A 15,055-nucleotide genomic window follows, 5' to 3' on the forward strand; every position below is an offset into this window, starting at 1 on the left:
ATATCCTTTTGACCTAAGAAAAGGTGCGTTGTGCTGGAAGTTAAGAGACAACATGGGTTCTAGTCTAAAGGCTTCCTTAACAATTCTATGAATTTCACAGCCCTTATTCTTAAGCATGGCATCATATCCTACAAAACATGCTAATATCATTCACCCCATTTTGCAGACGTAACACAAGGTGGCATCTGGAAGAGTCATGAATAGAACCCAAATCTCATACATTGACCACATTGCCTTTCTGAATAAATGTGCCAAATCTATGTGCCTTGCTGCACTGTCTAATCACTAGACCTGACCCCTCCCTCCGCCCCTCAAAACAAGAATAGAACCCAGGAATCTTAACTTACAATATTCTTCTAATAAATAGTTGTGAAAAGCCACTGGCAAAAGGATATCATACCCTCTTCTAGCGGCAGGTCCACACAGAAGATAACAGTATACTACTACTAACTGTTACTCTCTTAGCTCAAGTAGTGGAGATCTGTGCTGTGAAATAAAGGTCTTGGATTCAGGCAACTGATGACGTGTGGGACTGATATGTTTCCACATGATGAATTTTCAGAGGGTTTTAAATCTAGGAAAGCATAGATTTTTGTATCTTTTCAATGAATGTTAAGGGTTGAAATGTCAAATGCTTAAAAGTTAGGAAATCCCGGAATGAAAGTTGCTGGGTAACCTTAATTTGACTTCTTTGTGCATATGAATTATGGCATTGCCTTTAATCATGATGGAAGAATTTCATCCATCAGATACCTGCTTCAGCGACTGTAGAAAATGGACATTTAATGAGGCACAGGGTTGTGAGAGGATTTTCCTTTGTTTAATGCACTGAACTGGGACCCAGAAGGCCTGGTTCTATTCTTTGCTCTATGACATACTTCCTATGAAACGCTGAAAATACATACACATGGGGGGCTGGGTGTGTGTGTGTGTGTGTGTGGGTGGGTGTGGGTGTGTACACGCACGCGCCTGATTTAAGGTTGCACAGACAACTTTCATTCTGGCAACTTTATTATAACTTTACTAACCCTAAGACACAAATGTGCCTTCATAGAAATAACTAGAGCACATGCCCTCACCTAAAGCATAGGAGCTGGCAAACTTAAATAACCCCCCAATCAATAAAACTAAAAGGAAACTAAAAAGTAAGGAGTTTATGAACTGCATCTGTGTGTTTACTTAAAAGTCTCACCTTCTACAACATAGACCTTAGTCAAAGGAAAGTCAATACTTTTTGCCATCATTTCAATTGCTTGTTTGAGCTCTCCCTCAGGAAGTGGAATGAATTTATCAAACAGAGGGGCAATGTAGTCTGCGTATATTGTGACAAGAACCTGCAAAGAAACAGAGGTGTTAAAACCAGGCATAGAAAAATTCTTGGTAAACTAGACCAAAAGTAAATCTTAAAACTTGAGAATAATATTTGCAGCAGAAGGTGACATTAAGGAGCCATTCCCTTAGAAGAGGGACTGAAAGAAGACCATGCAGAGAACAAAATGAGACACTGAAAATGAGACCTGTACGCACTACAGCAAAAGTCTGCAGTCCTTAAAGACTTCCTCTGATTGGAACCACTGACTAGTCAAAGCTTAGCTGCAACCGTCCTTTCAATTTTTTTTTAAAAGGCAATGAAGTATTCCATTATTCCTCCTCTTACCATTCCACACGACACTCTCATTCTTTAGCATAACACCTTTACTCTGAAAGCATGAAGGGCCATGGACGGAATAGCTCAGTGGTTTCAGCATTGGCCTGCTAAACCTAGGGTTGTGAGTTCAATCCTTGAGGTGGCTGTTTTGGGATCTGGGGCAAAAATTGGGGATTGGTCCTGCTTTGAGCAGGGGTTGGACTACATGACCTGCTGAGGTCCCTTCCAACCCTGATATTCTATGATTGTCAGGTTTCATGGTGCTCCCCACTGCCAACATTTCAACTGACAGGGGAACAAGCCTCGCAGGTCTGGTGAGCACTTTTCTGCCTCCAGCCATAAAACCAGGACTCTTTCAAATTTAAGACTTTAGAGGCCCAAGTGCCCTAGAGTGCCAACAAGCTGGAAAAAATATATATTTTTCTTTTTAAGGCAAGAAAAGGAGGGTGGAGAGATGAGGAAGAAAAGGGCAGGGTGTCACCATGCCTCAGTGGGTCACAACTGAGAATGCCAAATTCAGGACAAACTGCTGAGAAATAGGGAAGACACCCTCCACAAACTGGTGGTTATTCTCCCATAAGATATACCAAACCAGCAACATAAGTAAACTTCTGTTTCACCACACTGGCTAACAAGAAGTCAGAAAAGCAGTCTCCTTAGGCATTCCAGTCCTTATATCACCACCAAAAACACTAGACTTAATGATGAGTGGTTTTTTAAACTCAATTTCATCAACTAAAGGGTTCTTCTGATCCCAAAGGGCCAGACACATACCAGGTCAATATACAATTCAGATCTCACCCAATAATCATGCTTAATTAGTATCTAATATCTAAAGGTTTATTTATAAAAAGAAAGGTAAGAGTTAAAATAGGCTAAAAGTATGTAACAATAAATGCAAGGTTCTTGGATCAGGCCTGTAGCAATGATGGAATAAACTGCTGGCTTGTTCAGTCTCTGGTTGCTTTCAAATCACTGGAAGGTCCTCAGTCCCTTGGTTAGAATGCTCCCATTAGTATAAGTTCATAGTCCAGAGATCAGAGCAGGAAAGAGGCAAAATGGAGATGTTTCCAGGGCCTTTTATAGCTTCCGCCAAGTGAAGGGAAACCCATTGTTCTAGTTTGTGAAAATTACAGGTAACAAGATGGAGTTTGGAGTTACATGGGCAAGTCACACGTCCATGCACGTTTTGCTTAGTCATAGAATCATAGAAGATTGGGGTTGGAAGAGATCCCAGGAGGTCATCTAGTCCAACCCCCTGCTCAAAGCAGGGCCAACCCCAGCTAAATCATCCCAGCCAGGGCTTTATCAAGCTGGGCCTTAAAAATCTCTAAGGATGGAGATTCCACCATCTCCCTAGGCAACCCATTCCAGCGCTTCACCACCCTCCTAGTGAAATAGTTTTTCCTAATATCCAACGTAGACCTCCTTCACTGCAACTTGAGACCATTGCTCCTTGTTCTGTCATCTGTCACCACTGAGAACTGGGTTTGGAGTCACATGGGCAAGTCACATGTCCATGCCTGCTTTGCTTAGTCATAGCAGAAGCCATTACCCATACTTTAGTTAGAATGTCCTCAGGAAAAGCCCATTAAGTATAGATAGGCATCTTCCATGGTCCATTGTGAGTTAAGTGTTCTTTCATGGGTCACTCAGCAGGAGAGTGAGTTTGTGTGTGTGGTTTTTGGAGGGGGGTGAGGGAGTGAGAGAACCTGGATTTGTGCAGGAAATGGCCCACCTTGATTATCATACACATTGTGAAGAGAATGGTCACTTTGGATGGGCTATTACCAGCAGGAGAGTGAGTTTGTGTGTGTGTGGGGGGGGGGGGCGGCGGAGGGTGAGAAAACCTGGATTTGTGCTGGAAATGGCCCAACTTGATGATCACTTTTGATAAGCTATTACCAGCAGGACAGTGGGGTGAGAGGAGGTATTGTTTCATGGTCTCTGTGTGTATATAATGTCTTCTGCAGTTTCCACAGTATGCATCCGATGAAGTGAGCTGTAGCTCACGAAAGCTCATGCTCAAATAAATTGGTTAGTCTCTAAGGTGCCACAAGTACTCCTTTTCTTTCAGCTTATATAGTTCCTTCGCAATGTGCTGGCTAAATACCTTGTGGGTGTTACCACATGAGCAAACACATTTGAAATACAGGTACATAGTTAATATTCATAACTTCAGATACAAAAATGATACATGCATACAAACAGCATAATCATATTCAGCAAATCATTACTTTTCCATTGATACCTTACTTGATACACTTTGTATATAATTTGTTGCAATTATATAACAGTGGTAGCAACAATGATCTACATTGTCATGTTTTAATCATACAACATCACAGTGAGTACAAGCCGAGATCAAACAATCATACAAAAGCAGGTATCTAGTATGATCCTACATAACATATGCTCTGGAAAAGGAGCTAGGACTTGGGTAGAATAGGTCAAAATAACATGGTTTTTTACTGAAATTTTTTTTTGAACAATAATTTATTTTTTGCAAGAATTTTGAAAATTTTCATTTCATTCTCTATCATATTTTTCATTTCAATTTCCATTAGTTTAGTGTTCAGAAACTAAAACTTTTTGGTTGTTAAAAGAAAAGGAGTACTTGTGGCACCTTAGAGACTAACCAATTTATTTCAGCATAAGCTTTCGTGAGCTACAGCTCACTTCTGTAGCTCACAAAAGCTTATGCTCAAATAAGTTGGTTGGTCTCTCAGGTGCCACAAATACTCCTTTTCTTTTTGCAAATACAGACTAACACGGCTGTTACTCTGAAACCTGTCATTATTTTTGGTTGTTGATTTTCATTTTTCTACATCCCCTGACCTCTTTTTTCATCTGTTCCCTCTTTACCCCCACTGAAAAAGGATGGGGAAGTTAAACCAAGACAAACCCATTCTCCCTTCCCTATATACTTTTCTGACAATAGAAAAAGTTAGAAAAAAGTTTAAAGTTTGAGAAAGCGGGACAGAGCAAGGGAGGGAGACAGTTGGATGACAACATTCACTTTACTTTTTTCAACTGAAAAATGTGAGGGGGGAAAAAAAAAAAAAAAAGAGTGAGCACTAAAAAAAATGGGAAAAAGTTCCAAACTGATAGCTCCATCTGCAGCGGAGTGAACCATTCAGAGAGATCATTTTGTTCTTCAGAAACTGTAGCAGCAGAAGAGGATTTCTCCAAAGAAATGATTTCTACCATGCTTGATAAACTTAAGAATAGGCGGAATCACTAACAGTAAAGTTAGAGAGAGACGGTGGGGAACGTAATATCTGTTATTGGACTAACTTCTGTTGATGAGAGGGACAAGGTTTTGAGCTTACACAGAGCTCTTCTGGTGTGGGAAATATGCTCAGAGTTTCAATTCCCAGACCTGAAAATAAGCGCTGTATAAGCTCAAAAGCATGTCTGTCTCACCAACAGAAGCTGGCCCAATGAAAGATATTACCTCACTCATCTTCTCTCTCTAAAATCATTGTAGCCATGTCAATCCAGGAACACTGCATACAATACAGAAAAGCTGACTATTTCAGTCCATCTAAGTCAAATGTCTGACCTTCTTAATGTTATGGAGAGCCGCATGACATGTTCAGATTCTGCTGGTTTGTCTTTTAAAAAAAATAACCTTCTAACACAAGTCTCCAAAATGTGATCGAAGTATAACACAAAGTTGTCTTTTTCCAAGTGCAGACAGTCTGACTCAGAGGTGTCAACTTCCCCAGCTCCATTAATCTCATTCAGAGGTGTAAATCGAAAGCCTGAAGATGACATTTTAGAAGTCAAAATTAACTATTTCATTGCTGACCATTATAGCAAATGGAAAGGGAGTGAAGTACATGTGGAATAAGAACAACAAAGGAGACAAACAGTGAAGGGAGAGGATGGAGAAGGGTTAGAAACAAAGGGCAGAAATAGCTATGGCCTTAACGGGGCACGGATTTTCCCCAGTGAGTGATGCTAAATGCAACAATAAAGTATTGAACAAATAATATTAATAAACAAAAGTCAGATCCTCAGCTAACTGATTTAGTTCCATGAAGTCAATGGTTCTAAAATTCAGTTACCACATAAAGACCATATTTTACCCATGACCTCTGTGTAAAACCTCCCATTGACATCAGCGCATATGTAGCCCTAAATGAATATAGTCCAGCCTATGAAACATTTTAACCCATTCCATAGGCTAAATCTGATACCCCTCATTTGAGATCATATCTTAAAAGCTTTGGTCAACATAACTTATGTGGGAGTAGAGCTGCCGAATTTTGTCTATTGCTCATGCATACTTGCCTGTTTGAACTGGCGCGGCACATACTCACCAGAGTGCTTGTGTCAATGCAAACTGTAGTGCACCATGAGTAAGCATTCCAGTGAGTCACATGCCACCATCCAGCACAATGCCTTTTGGGATATTTTCACATTTTGTGGGATAGAAAAGACTTGCCCATGGATCTCTGGAAGCTAGAGGTCAAGTTCTCAGAATGCAACTTTCGCCATCCCATCATGCTATTCATATCCCATAATTTGTGTCTTTTTAAAAATATTCCACAACCTCACATGGCTCTTTTCAGTGTCTGCCATCTGTAACAGAAACATGAAGCCCACAGACCTCTGCACTAATCTCATGAATGGTACACAATTCCCTGGTGTTTGCAGACCTACAGGAAGTACAGTAACAATGAAGGACATGACAATTTCTTCGAGGACTGTTTCCTGAGGGACACACTGAAAAGTTGTTGGTAGCATTTACAGAGTAGCTGCGGATGGCTGAGCGCTGCTTCTGGACACAAGAAACGAGCACTAACTGGTGGGATCATATGGTAATGGAGGTTCAAGACGATGAGCAGTGCCTGCAGAACTTTCAGATGTGAAAGGCCAGATTCCTGGATCTGTATGCCAAGCTCACCCCAGCACTCGAGGGCAGTAATACCACATTAAGAGCTGCACTGACAGTGGAGAAACAAGTGGCAACTGCATTCTAGAAGCTTGCAAACACTAGATTGCTACTGGTCAGTGGGAAACCATTTTGCAACCGGCACCAACATCCCTCGAATGGGTGATCTGTGCAACGTTGTGGTGATCACTCACACCTTCCGCCTTCTGATGTGCCCGGACACCATGATAAGGAACATCACAGAGAGTGCTATGCAGGATGTCATCAGGAAGCAAATCGATAGGACCCCATCCAACCAACATGTATCCACCTACCTGAGCAGCTCATTGGAAGGCGAATTTGGAAAAAACAGGGAAGACTGTGCTTCACTCTGGATTCGTGCCTGCAATGCTATGTGACGAATGGAGAAGCGTATCAGCTGTCACTGGACGTGGTGTGAGGAACGTCAGGAGCGGAGAGTCCTAGTGCCACAGGTTAAGAATACAGAGCACACAATCATCACTCCAAGAGCTAGAACCATGCTGGAGAGGACCCTGAAGGATGCCATCCGCTGCCAGTATGTTGAAAACCTGAACTGAAACCAGACCAGGGGAAGGCCTTCAAGATGACATGCAAGTGGGACGCCAGCAACCACTTCCTCACAAGGACAGTTTCAGTTGACTTGCTGAGAGGAGGTTCATCCACAGGGCCAGGCTCAACTGCGTCCTGCTGAACAGAACCATCTGCACTGGGATACGGGACAAGCGATGCAGGAAATGCGGCTATGCCAGCAAGATGCTACCCCATGTCTTGTGTAGCTCAAGTCCCATTCCAGAGCCTGGCAGCTGTGACAACGCCATCCAGAATCGCCTAATCAGAGCCATCCCACCACCCGATGGGAAGGCTGCTGTGAACTCCACCATCCCCGGAACGGACAGCTAACTGCGACTAGACACCATCACCACCAATTAGGAATGGAAGAAGATCGTCATGGTGGACATCACAGCGCCCTTTGAGAACAGGACCCCGGCCTTCCACAACGCCTGAGCTCGAAAAGTACAGAAATACACTCCTCTGGCCAGTGCCTTGAGAGCTAGGGGTTACAAGGTTCAAACACACGCTCTGATCATCAGGGCCTAGGATGCATGAGAACCCAGTAATGAGTGACTGTTGCAGGAATGTGGAATCAGTCAGTGCTACACTCATGGTGTCGGAAAGCATCAGGTGGTCGAGGGACATCTATCTAGAACAGTGGTTCTCAAACTTTTAAGTAAGGTGACCAACCAATTGCATTTTGTCTTTTTTGTGACCCACCAAGGCTCCAAATTTGGGGAGGGCCCCCCAAAATCACAGGCCAGTGTCCTTCTCTTTCTCCACCACCTTCTCCTCCTTGCCCTGCCAAGGGGGCAATGACCACCCACAGCAGCGCCCTCCACCGCAGCACTACAAGCCAAATCCTAGCCTGGAGGGGAGGTCTGGGTTGGGGCAGGAGTGTGATCTTGCCCACCCTCGCCCCGCAGTGGGGGCTTCTGCGCCTCAGTGCTGGGCCTAGCTCCCTACTCTGAGTGTTATGACCTGGCGCACAGGGTTGTAACACCATTCAGATTTGGCCCAGTGCCCTTCTGTATGCCAGATCACAACACTATTCACTAAAATTTGGTCCAGCCGCCCATCTGTCATAACAGTCAACCAGGCCAAACCTGATAAGTACTGTGATCCTGTGTACCAGGTTGCAATGTCCAGAGTGGGGAGCCAGGACAGGAGCTGCCACTGCAGGGTGGGCTTGCTCTTCAACACCCTCCACCCCAGAATCTCCTCCCTGCACCAGGCCTGCAACCCATCTATAAATTTTCTGTGACCTACCGTTTGGGAAACACTGATCTAGAATAATGACAGGTTTCAGAGTAACAGCCGTGTTAGTCTGTATTCGCATCCGATGCATGCATCCGATGAAGTGAGCTGTAGCTCACAAAAGCTTATGCTCAAATAAATTGGTTAGTCTCTAAGGTGCCACAAGTACTCCTTTTCTTTTTACTGATCTAGAACACATCACCAGACATAGGAAACACCAGAAGAGATGAGCTGGAGTAGCATTGAAAAGTAACTGAACGTACTTCCCTGATGGATTGTATTTTCTAAGGGACAAACTATCCTAAATTCTCAATTGAGGGACAATCTTCACTCATTGATATATTTGCTTTCCACAACCAACTCTCTGTATAACTTTTAAGAACATAAGAATGGTCATACTGGGTCAGACCAAAAGTACATCTAGCCAAGTATCCTGTCTTCTGACAGTGGCCAAAGCCAGGTGCCCCAGAGGGAACTTTTTCACTGGGAGAGTGGTGAAGCACTGGAATAGGTTACCTAGGGAGGTGGTGGAATCTCCTTCCTTAGAGATTTTCAAGGTCAGGCTTGACAAAGTCCTGGCTGGGATGATTTAGTTGGGGACTGGTCCTGCTTTGAGCAGGGGTTGGACTAGATGACCTCCTGAGGTCCCTTCCAACCCTGATATTCTATAAATGAACAGAACAGGCAATCATCAAGTGATCCATCTCCTGCCCCCATTCCCAGCTTCTAACAAACAGAGGCTAGGGACACCATTCCTGCCCATCCTGGCTAACAGCTATTGTTTGCCCTATCCTCCATGAATTTATCTAGTTCTTTTCTGAACCCTGTTATAGTCTTGGGCTTCACAACATCCTCTGGCAAAGAGTTTCACAGGTTGACTGTGTGTTGTGTGAAGAAATACTTCCTTTTGTTTGTTTTAAACCTGCTGCCTATTAATTTCATTTGGGGGCCCCTAGTTCTTATGTTATGAGAAGGAGTAAATAACACTTCCTTATTTACTTTCTCCACACCAGTCATGATTTTATAGACCTCAGTCGTCTCTTTTCCAAGCTGAAAAGTGCCAGTCTTGTTAATCTCTCCTCATACGGAAGCCGTTCCATACCCCTAATCATTTTTGTTGCCCTTTTCTGAACCTTTTCCAATTCCAATATATCCTTTTTGAGATAGGGTGACCACATCTATAGGCAGTATTCAAGATGTGGTTGTACCATGGATTTATATAGAAGCAATATGATATTTTCTGTCTTATTATCTACCCCTTTCTCGGTGATTCCCAACATTCTGTTCGCTTTTTTGACTGTCGCTACACATTGAGTGGATGTTTTCAGAGAAGTATCCACAATGACTCCAAGATCTCTTTCTTGAGTGGTAATAGCTAATTTAGACCCCATCATTTATAGTTCATAAAATCATAGAATATCAGGTTTGGAAGGGACCTCAGCAGGTCATCTAGTCCAACCCCCTGCTCAAACCAGGACCAATCTCCAATTTTTGCCCCAGATCCCTAAATGGCCCCCTCAAGGATTGAACTCACAACCCTAGGTTTAGCAGGCCAATGCTCAAACCACTGAGCTATCCCTCCCCCGAGTGTGCATTACTTTACATTTATCAACATTACATTTAATCTGCTAGTCTGTTGCCAAGTCACCCAGTTTTGAAAGATCCCTTTGTAGCTCTTCACAGTCTGCCTGGGACTTAACTATCTTGAGTAGTTTTGTATCATCTGCAAATTTTGCCACCTCACTGTTTACCCTTTTTCCAGATCATTTATGGATATGTTGAATAGGACTGGGCCCAGTACAGACCCCGGGGGTCACCACTATTTACCTCTCTCCATTCTGAAAACTGACCATTTATTCCTACCCCTTTTTTCCTATCTTTTAAACAGTTACCAATCCATGAGAGGACCTTCCCTCTTATCCCATCATAGCTTACTTTGCTTAAGAGCCTTTGGTGAGGGACCTTGTCAAAGGCTTTCTGAAAATCTAAGTACACTATAGGTTTCAGAGTAACAGCCGTGTTAGTCTGTATTCGCAAAAAGAAAAGGAGTACTTGTGGCACCTTAGAGACTAACCAATTTATTTGAGCATGAGCTTTCGTGAGCTACAGCTCACTTCATCGGATGCATACCGTGGAAACTGCAGCAGACTTTATATATACACAGAGAATATGAAACAATACCTCCTCCCACCCCACTGTCCTGCTGGTTATTACCAGCTATTACCAGCAGGACAGTGGGGTGGGAGGAGGTATTGTTTCATATTCTCTGTGTATATATAAAGTCTGCTGCAGTTTCCACGGTATGCATCCGATGAAGTGAGCTGTAGCTCACGAAAGCTCATGCTCAAATAAATTGGTTAGTCTCTAAGGTGCCACAAGTACTCCTTTTCTTTTTAAGTACACTATATGCACTGGATTCCCCTTTGTCCACATGCTTGTTGACCCCCTCAAAGAATTCTAGTAGATTGGTGAAGCATGATTTCCCTTTAGAAAAAACATGTTGACTCTTCCCCAACAAATTATGTTCATCTATGTGTCCGGCGATTTTGTTCTTTATTATAGATTCAACCACTTTGCCTGGTACTGAAGTCAGGCTTTCCGGCCTGTAATTGCTGGGATCGCCTCTGGAATCCTTTTAAAAAATTGGCTTCACATTAGCTATCCTCCATTCATTTGGTACAAAAGCTGATTTAAATGATAGATTAAATTGATAGGTTTCATGAGTGATGTATCCGAATATTTGAATGTTAATATCTAAATTGTATCATTAAATGTATTCACGTAAATTTAGGTTATTGCAGATTACGTACCATATGTATTTTATGATCTTTAAACCAACCTTTGCACTTTAAATCTGCCTGAAGTTCTTTTGCTTTCATGCAGCACTGCTGCTGACCCTTTGCTTGCATTCACCATGCAATTTTTTCACAGATGTCCATGTTTCCACAGCCAGTCCATAGCTGTGTTTGCACAGCCTCTTCTCCCCACAGTCCCAGGAGATACAATGACTCCTGTCTACTCCAGGCAGGAGAGTATCTAGTGTGTGGAGCCAGCATGGTTGGTTTGAGTCAATCAATCAACTACTGAAGCCAAGGGTAAAATTTGGGAAAGCAACGAAGTGACTTAGGAACCCAAGTCCCATTGAAAATCATTGGGACTTGGAGTATAAGATCTGAATTATCTGGAATATTTAGAATCTAAAAAGAAAAGGAGTACTAGTGGCACAAAAGCTTATGCTCAAATAAATTGGTTAGTCTCTAAGGTGCCATTAGTACTCCTTTTCTGTTTGTGAATACAGACTAACACGGCTGCTACTCTGAAACCTGCCATTTAGAATCTAAACATTCCAGTTCCCTATTTGCATTTCTGGAGTTTCTTGTATCTGTAGCACCTAATTATTTTTATTAGGGATTTAGCAAATCAATGTGGACCAACTTGCCCATATTCCATTAGTTGTCCTATGACCACCATCTTTCAAATTCATGCCCCTCATTTTCTAGGACTTTCACCCTTCATCAAACTATGGGCAGACTCATAGCCCACTCTGCTTGGTTGCATGCATTATTATTCCGGATTCCAATACCTTCAAATAGCTCTCCATACCGATGAAAACTACAAGAATATTGTTATTCTAGTTGCAGGCTTTGTTGTGCTTCCTAGGTTGGACGTAATTACGAAATGGGCCCAAAGGATTGCTATATTAGAACTTTATTCTTGAATTACTTAGCACAAGGGGCAATGCTATAATTGTTTGGGAGATACATACAGTACACCAGTAGTTCCCAAACTTCTGTACTGGTGACCCCTTTCACAAAGCAAGCCTCTGAGTGCAACTCCCCTTATAAATTAAAAACACTTTTTTTATATATTTAACACCATTATAAATGCTGGATGCAAAGCAGGGTTTAGGGAGGAGGCTGACAGCTCGCAACTCCCCAAGCAATAACCTCGCAACCCCTTGAGGGGTCCCGACCCCCAGTTTGAGAACCCCTGCAGTATAAAATATCTTTCCTTTGCCACTTTTGAACTGCCTTTCCTTCTTCTGTAAACCTAAGATCTGATACAAATACATTGTTTATAATGCACTATGGACAATTATTCAAAAATTAAATTTGAAACTGACAACCTATGTCAAGGCTAGATTTATGATAATCTATTAAAATAATTTAAATTAAGAGGAAGAACTCTGTGTAAGCTTGCAAGCTTGTCTTTTTTACCAGTAGAAGTTAGTCCAATAAAAGATATTACCCTCATCCGACTTGTCTTTCTATACAAAAAATACTAAGTAATACTTATTTGCTGCCAAGTTGGAAAGTCAAACTACTGAATTGGTGGAAGTCAATGGCAACACATCTGGAACTGGAGTTTGCTGAAGCGCCAGACCAGCTTTTGACAGCCATAGACTCTTCTCTGGGTACAGAGAGACTATTTTCTTCATTTCAATTTATTCCACTAGTTCAGTTCAATTACTAGCTCATTCAAAAGTTAAGAAACCATCTGGGAGTTGAAAAAAGCAGGAAAGCTTGTTTTCCTTTTCCAATTTATGAACAAAAACTAGGTATCAGAGAATGAGATGTACTCTAAGATCTTGAAGGACATAGGGTGAGATCCATGAAGGGACTTGGGCATTGCAAGGCTGAATGTCACAGAGTGCCTAACTTTTATGAGCCTAGAAAAATCACACAATCCACAAAGCTGAGTTAAATGCCTAGGCTCCTTATACAATGAATGATCCACAAAAGTCAGTATGCTAGGTGACAAGCTGCCTAAGCTAGCCAATAGGAGATGCCAAAGAGAGGAGGATGTGCTAAGCCCTGCCCCTCTCACAAAGACAGGCACCTAAGTCCAGGCTGCAGGAAGACACCTAATTCTGCTTAGCGATCCACGAACAGGAACCCACCCCAGAATCAGACAACTTAGGTGCCCAAGGCATTTCTTGCAGGACTCCACACAAGACGGGGAGGCATGGTGTGTGGTGGGTCAATGAAAGAGTGATTGGACCAGGGACAATTGGATGAGAGAGAAAGAGAATATGACTCTGTAGTCCAACGGTTAGGGCACCCACCTGGGAGGTGGGAGACCCCATGTCCAGTTCCCCTGCTTCAATCATTCTTTCATTATTTACTTACAGTGTAACAGCTTCAACAGGAAAGGGAAGAAGCCCCACATCAGAATATCCCATAGCTCAACTGTTAGAGCACTCTCTAGAGAGGTGGAAGTCCCTTGTTCAAATCTTCTCCCCCCTCTGCCTGGGATGAGAAATAAGCCTATGATTCCCACAAGGCAGGTGAGTAGTCTAACCACTGGGCAGCCACATCACCATCAGGATTGAATTGGGACTTGATCCACCAGGTGTGCTTAGTGAGTGAGTTTAGGTGCCTACAGGGCTCAGCAAAAATTCTGTGGATCACAAATGGAACTTATGTGTCTATATCTCTGGTTTAGGCACCTAAGGACCTTCACAGATCCCACCCACACTGACCAGAGATAATCAGTTCAATTACAGATCATACTTCCTTTGTTTAATTAATCAGTTTTAAAGGCAAAACGTGTTTTGATAAACTTTCTTATGTTTCCAGCACATTTAAAGGTAGTTTTATTTAATAAAGTTAAAATGCTGTTTTTGTGCACTTTTAATTGAATTTCCATCCAAATGAAGGTTGACACAAATCACAAATAAATGTTTAGTAAATAAGAAATGTGTCATTCACCATTTTCTAAAATTAATACATTAAGAATTTGAATAAGTGTAAGTTAAGCTACATAACTGCTTAAATAAATGTGTATAGATATAACATATCCTCCTGGTTCGTAAAAGGCACCAAATTTAGTGCAAAGGCTACACTGAGTTACAAACAAACCTGTTTTAATGGTTACCAACCAATGACAAACCAATTTTTTTTTTTTTTTTTTTAAGGAAAAAGGAACTAAAAAGTACAAATGCAAAACATAATTAAAGTCAATTTTAAATAATTTGATTTAAATCAAACCACCCTCGATTTGCAATAAAATAAAGTTATTGCTGGTAAAGCCTGCAAGTGGCAAAAATTGTTCGAAAGGCAAATAATGATAAGGACACATCAGTTCCACAGAGCAATCAAAATCACCTGGTAAGTTGGGCTCATTTTAACATGGGCTTTAATGTAACCAAATGCAAAGTCATGCATCTGGGAGCAAAGAGCACAGGCCACACTTATAATATCAAGACCTGTATCTTGGAAAGCAGCATCTCTGAACAGGACAGTCATGGTGGAAATCAACTGAACATGAACTCCCTGTATGATGCACTAAGACAGTAAATGTAATCCTTGCATTAGCCAATATATTTTTCTAGAAGGCTTTGTACATTTTGTATTTACGCAAAGCTGTATAGTTATGATCCCAACTTCCAGCATGCTTTTGCACTTATGCTAAGCTTATGGTGAACAATGTACAACCTTTGTTCTTTATGTGCGCTGAACTTGTCAGGAGTAAGATGTGTTCTGTTAAGGATTGCTATATATGAATTGTTGGTAAGTATCGTTCATATAAAACAGTTTTGTCACTATGGTCTGCTGCTACTTCTACTCTACAGTTCATGAACATCTGGAAAGTTATGGTGTCTGGTTGGTATAGATGTCTTTGTATACTGGAAAATAGATCTGAAACTAGATAAGGAAAAGGGGTAAGGTGTA

The 15,055-nt window shown here is 41.9% G+C and overlaps 1 protein-coding gene across 2 annotated transcripts in view; it reads right to left on the reverse strand.

Moving 5' to 3' along the window:
• ZMPSTE24 (zinc metallopeptidase STE24) overlaps window positions 1-15,055 on the reverse strand; it is a 116,832-nt gene that overhangs the window by 37,642 nt on the left and 64,135 nt on the right. For both annotated transcript variants that reach the window (XM_084652324.1, XM_084652325.1), the window contains one exon: window positions 1,193-1,334. In XM_084652324.1, the coding sequence (XP_084508450.1) occupies window positions 1,193-1,334 (142 nt within the window). The remainder of the gene's footprint in view (window positions 1-1,192; window positions 1,335-15,055) is intronic.

The sequence above is a fragment of the Lepidochelys olivacea genome, assembly GCF_965140295.1.
Source record: "Lepidochelys olivacea isolate rLepOli2 genome assembly, chromosome: 19".
In the NCBI taxonomy this organism is placed as follows: Eukaryota; Metazoa; Chordata; order Testudines; family Cheloniidae; genus Lepidochelys; species Lepidochelys olivacea.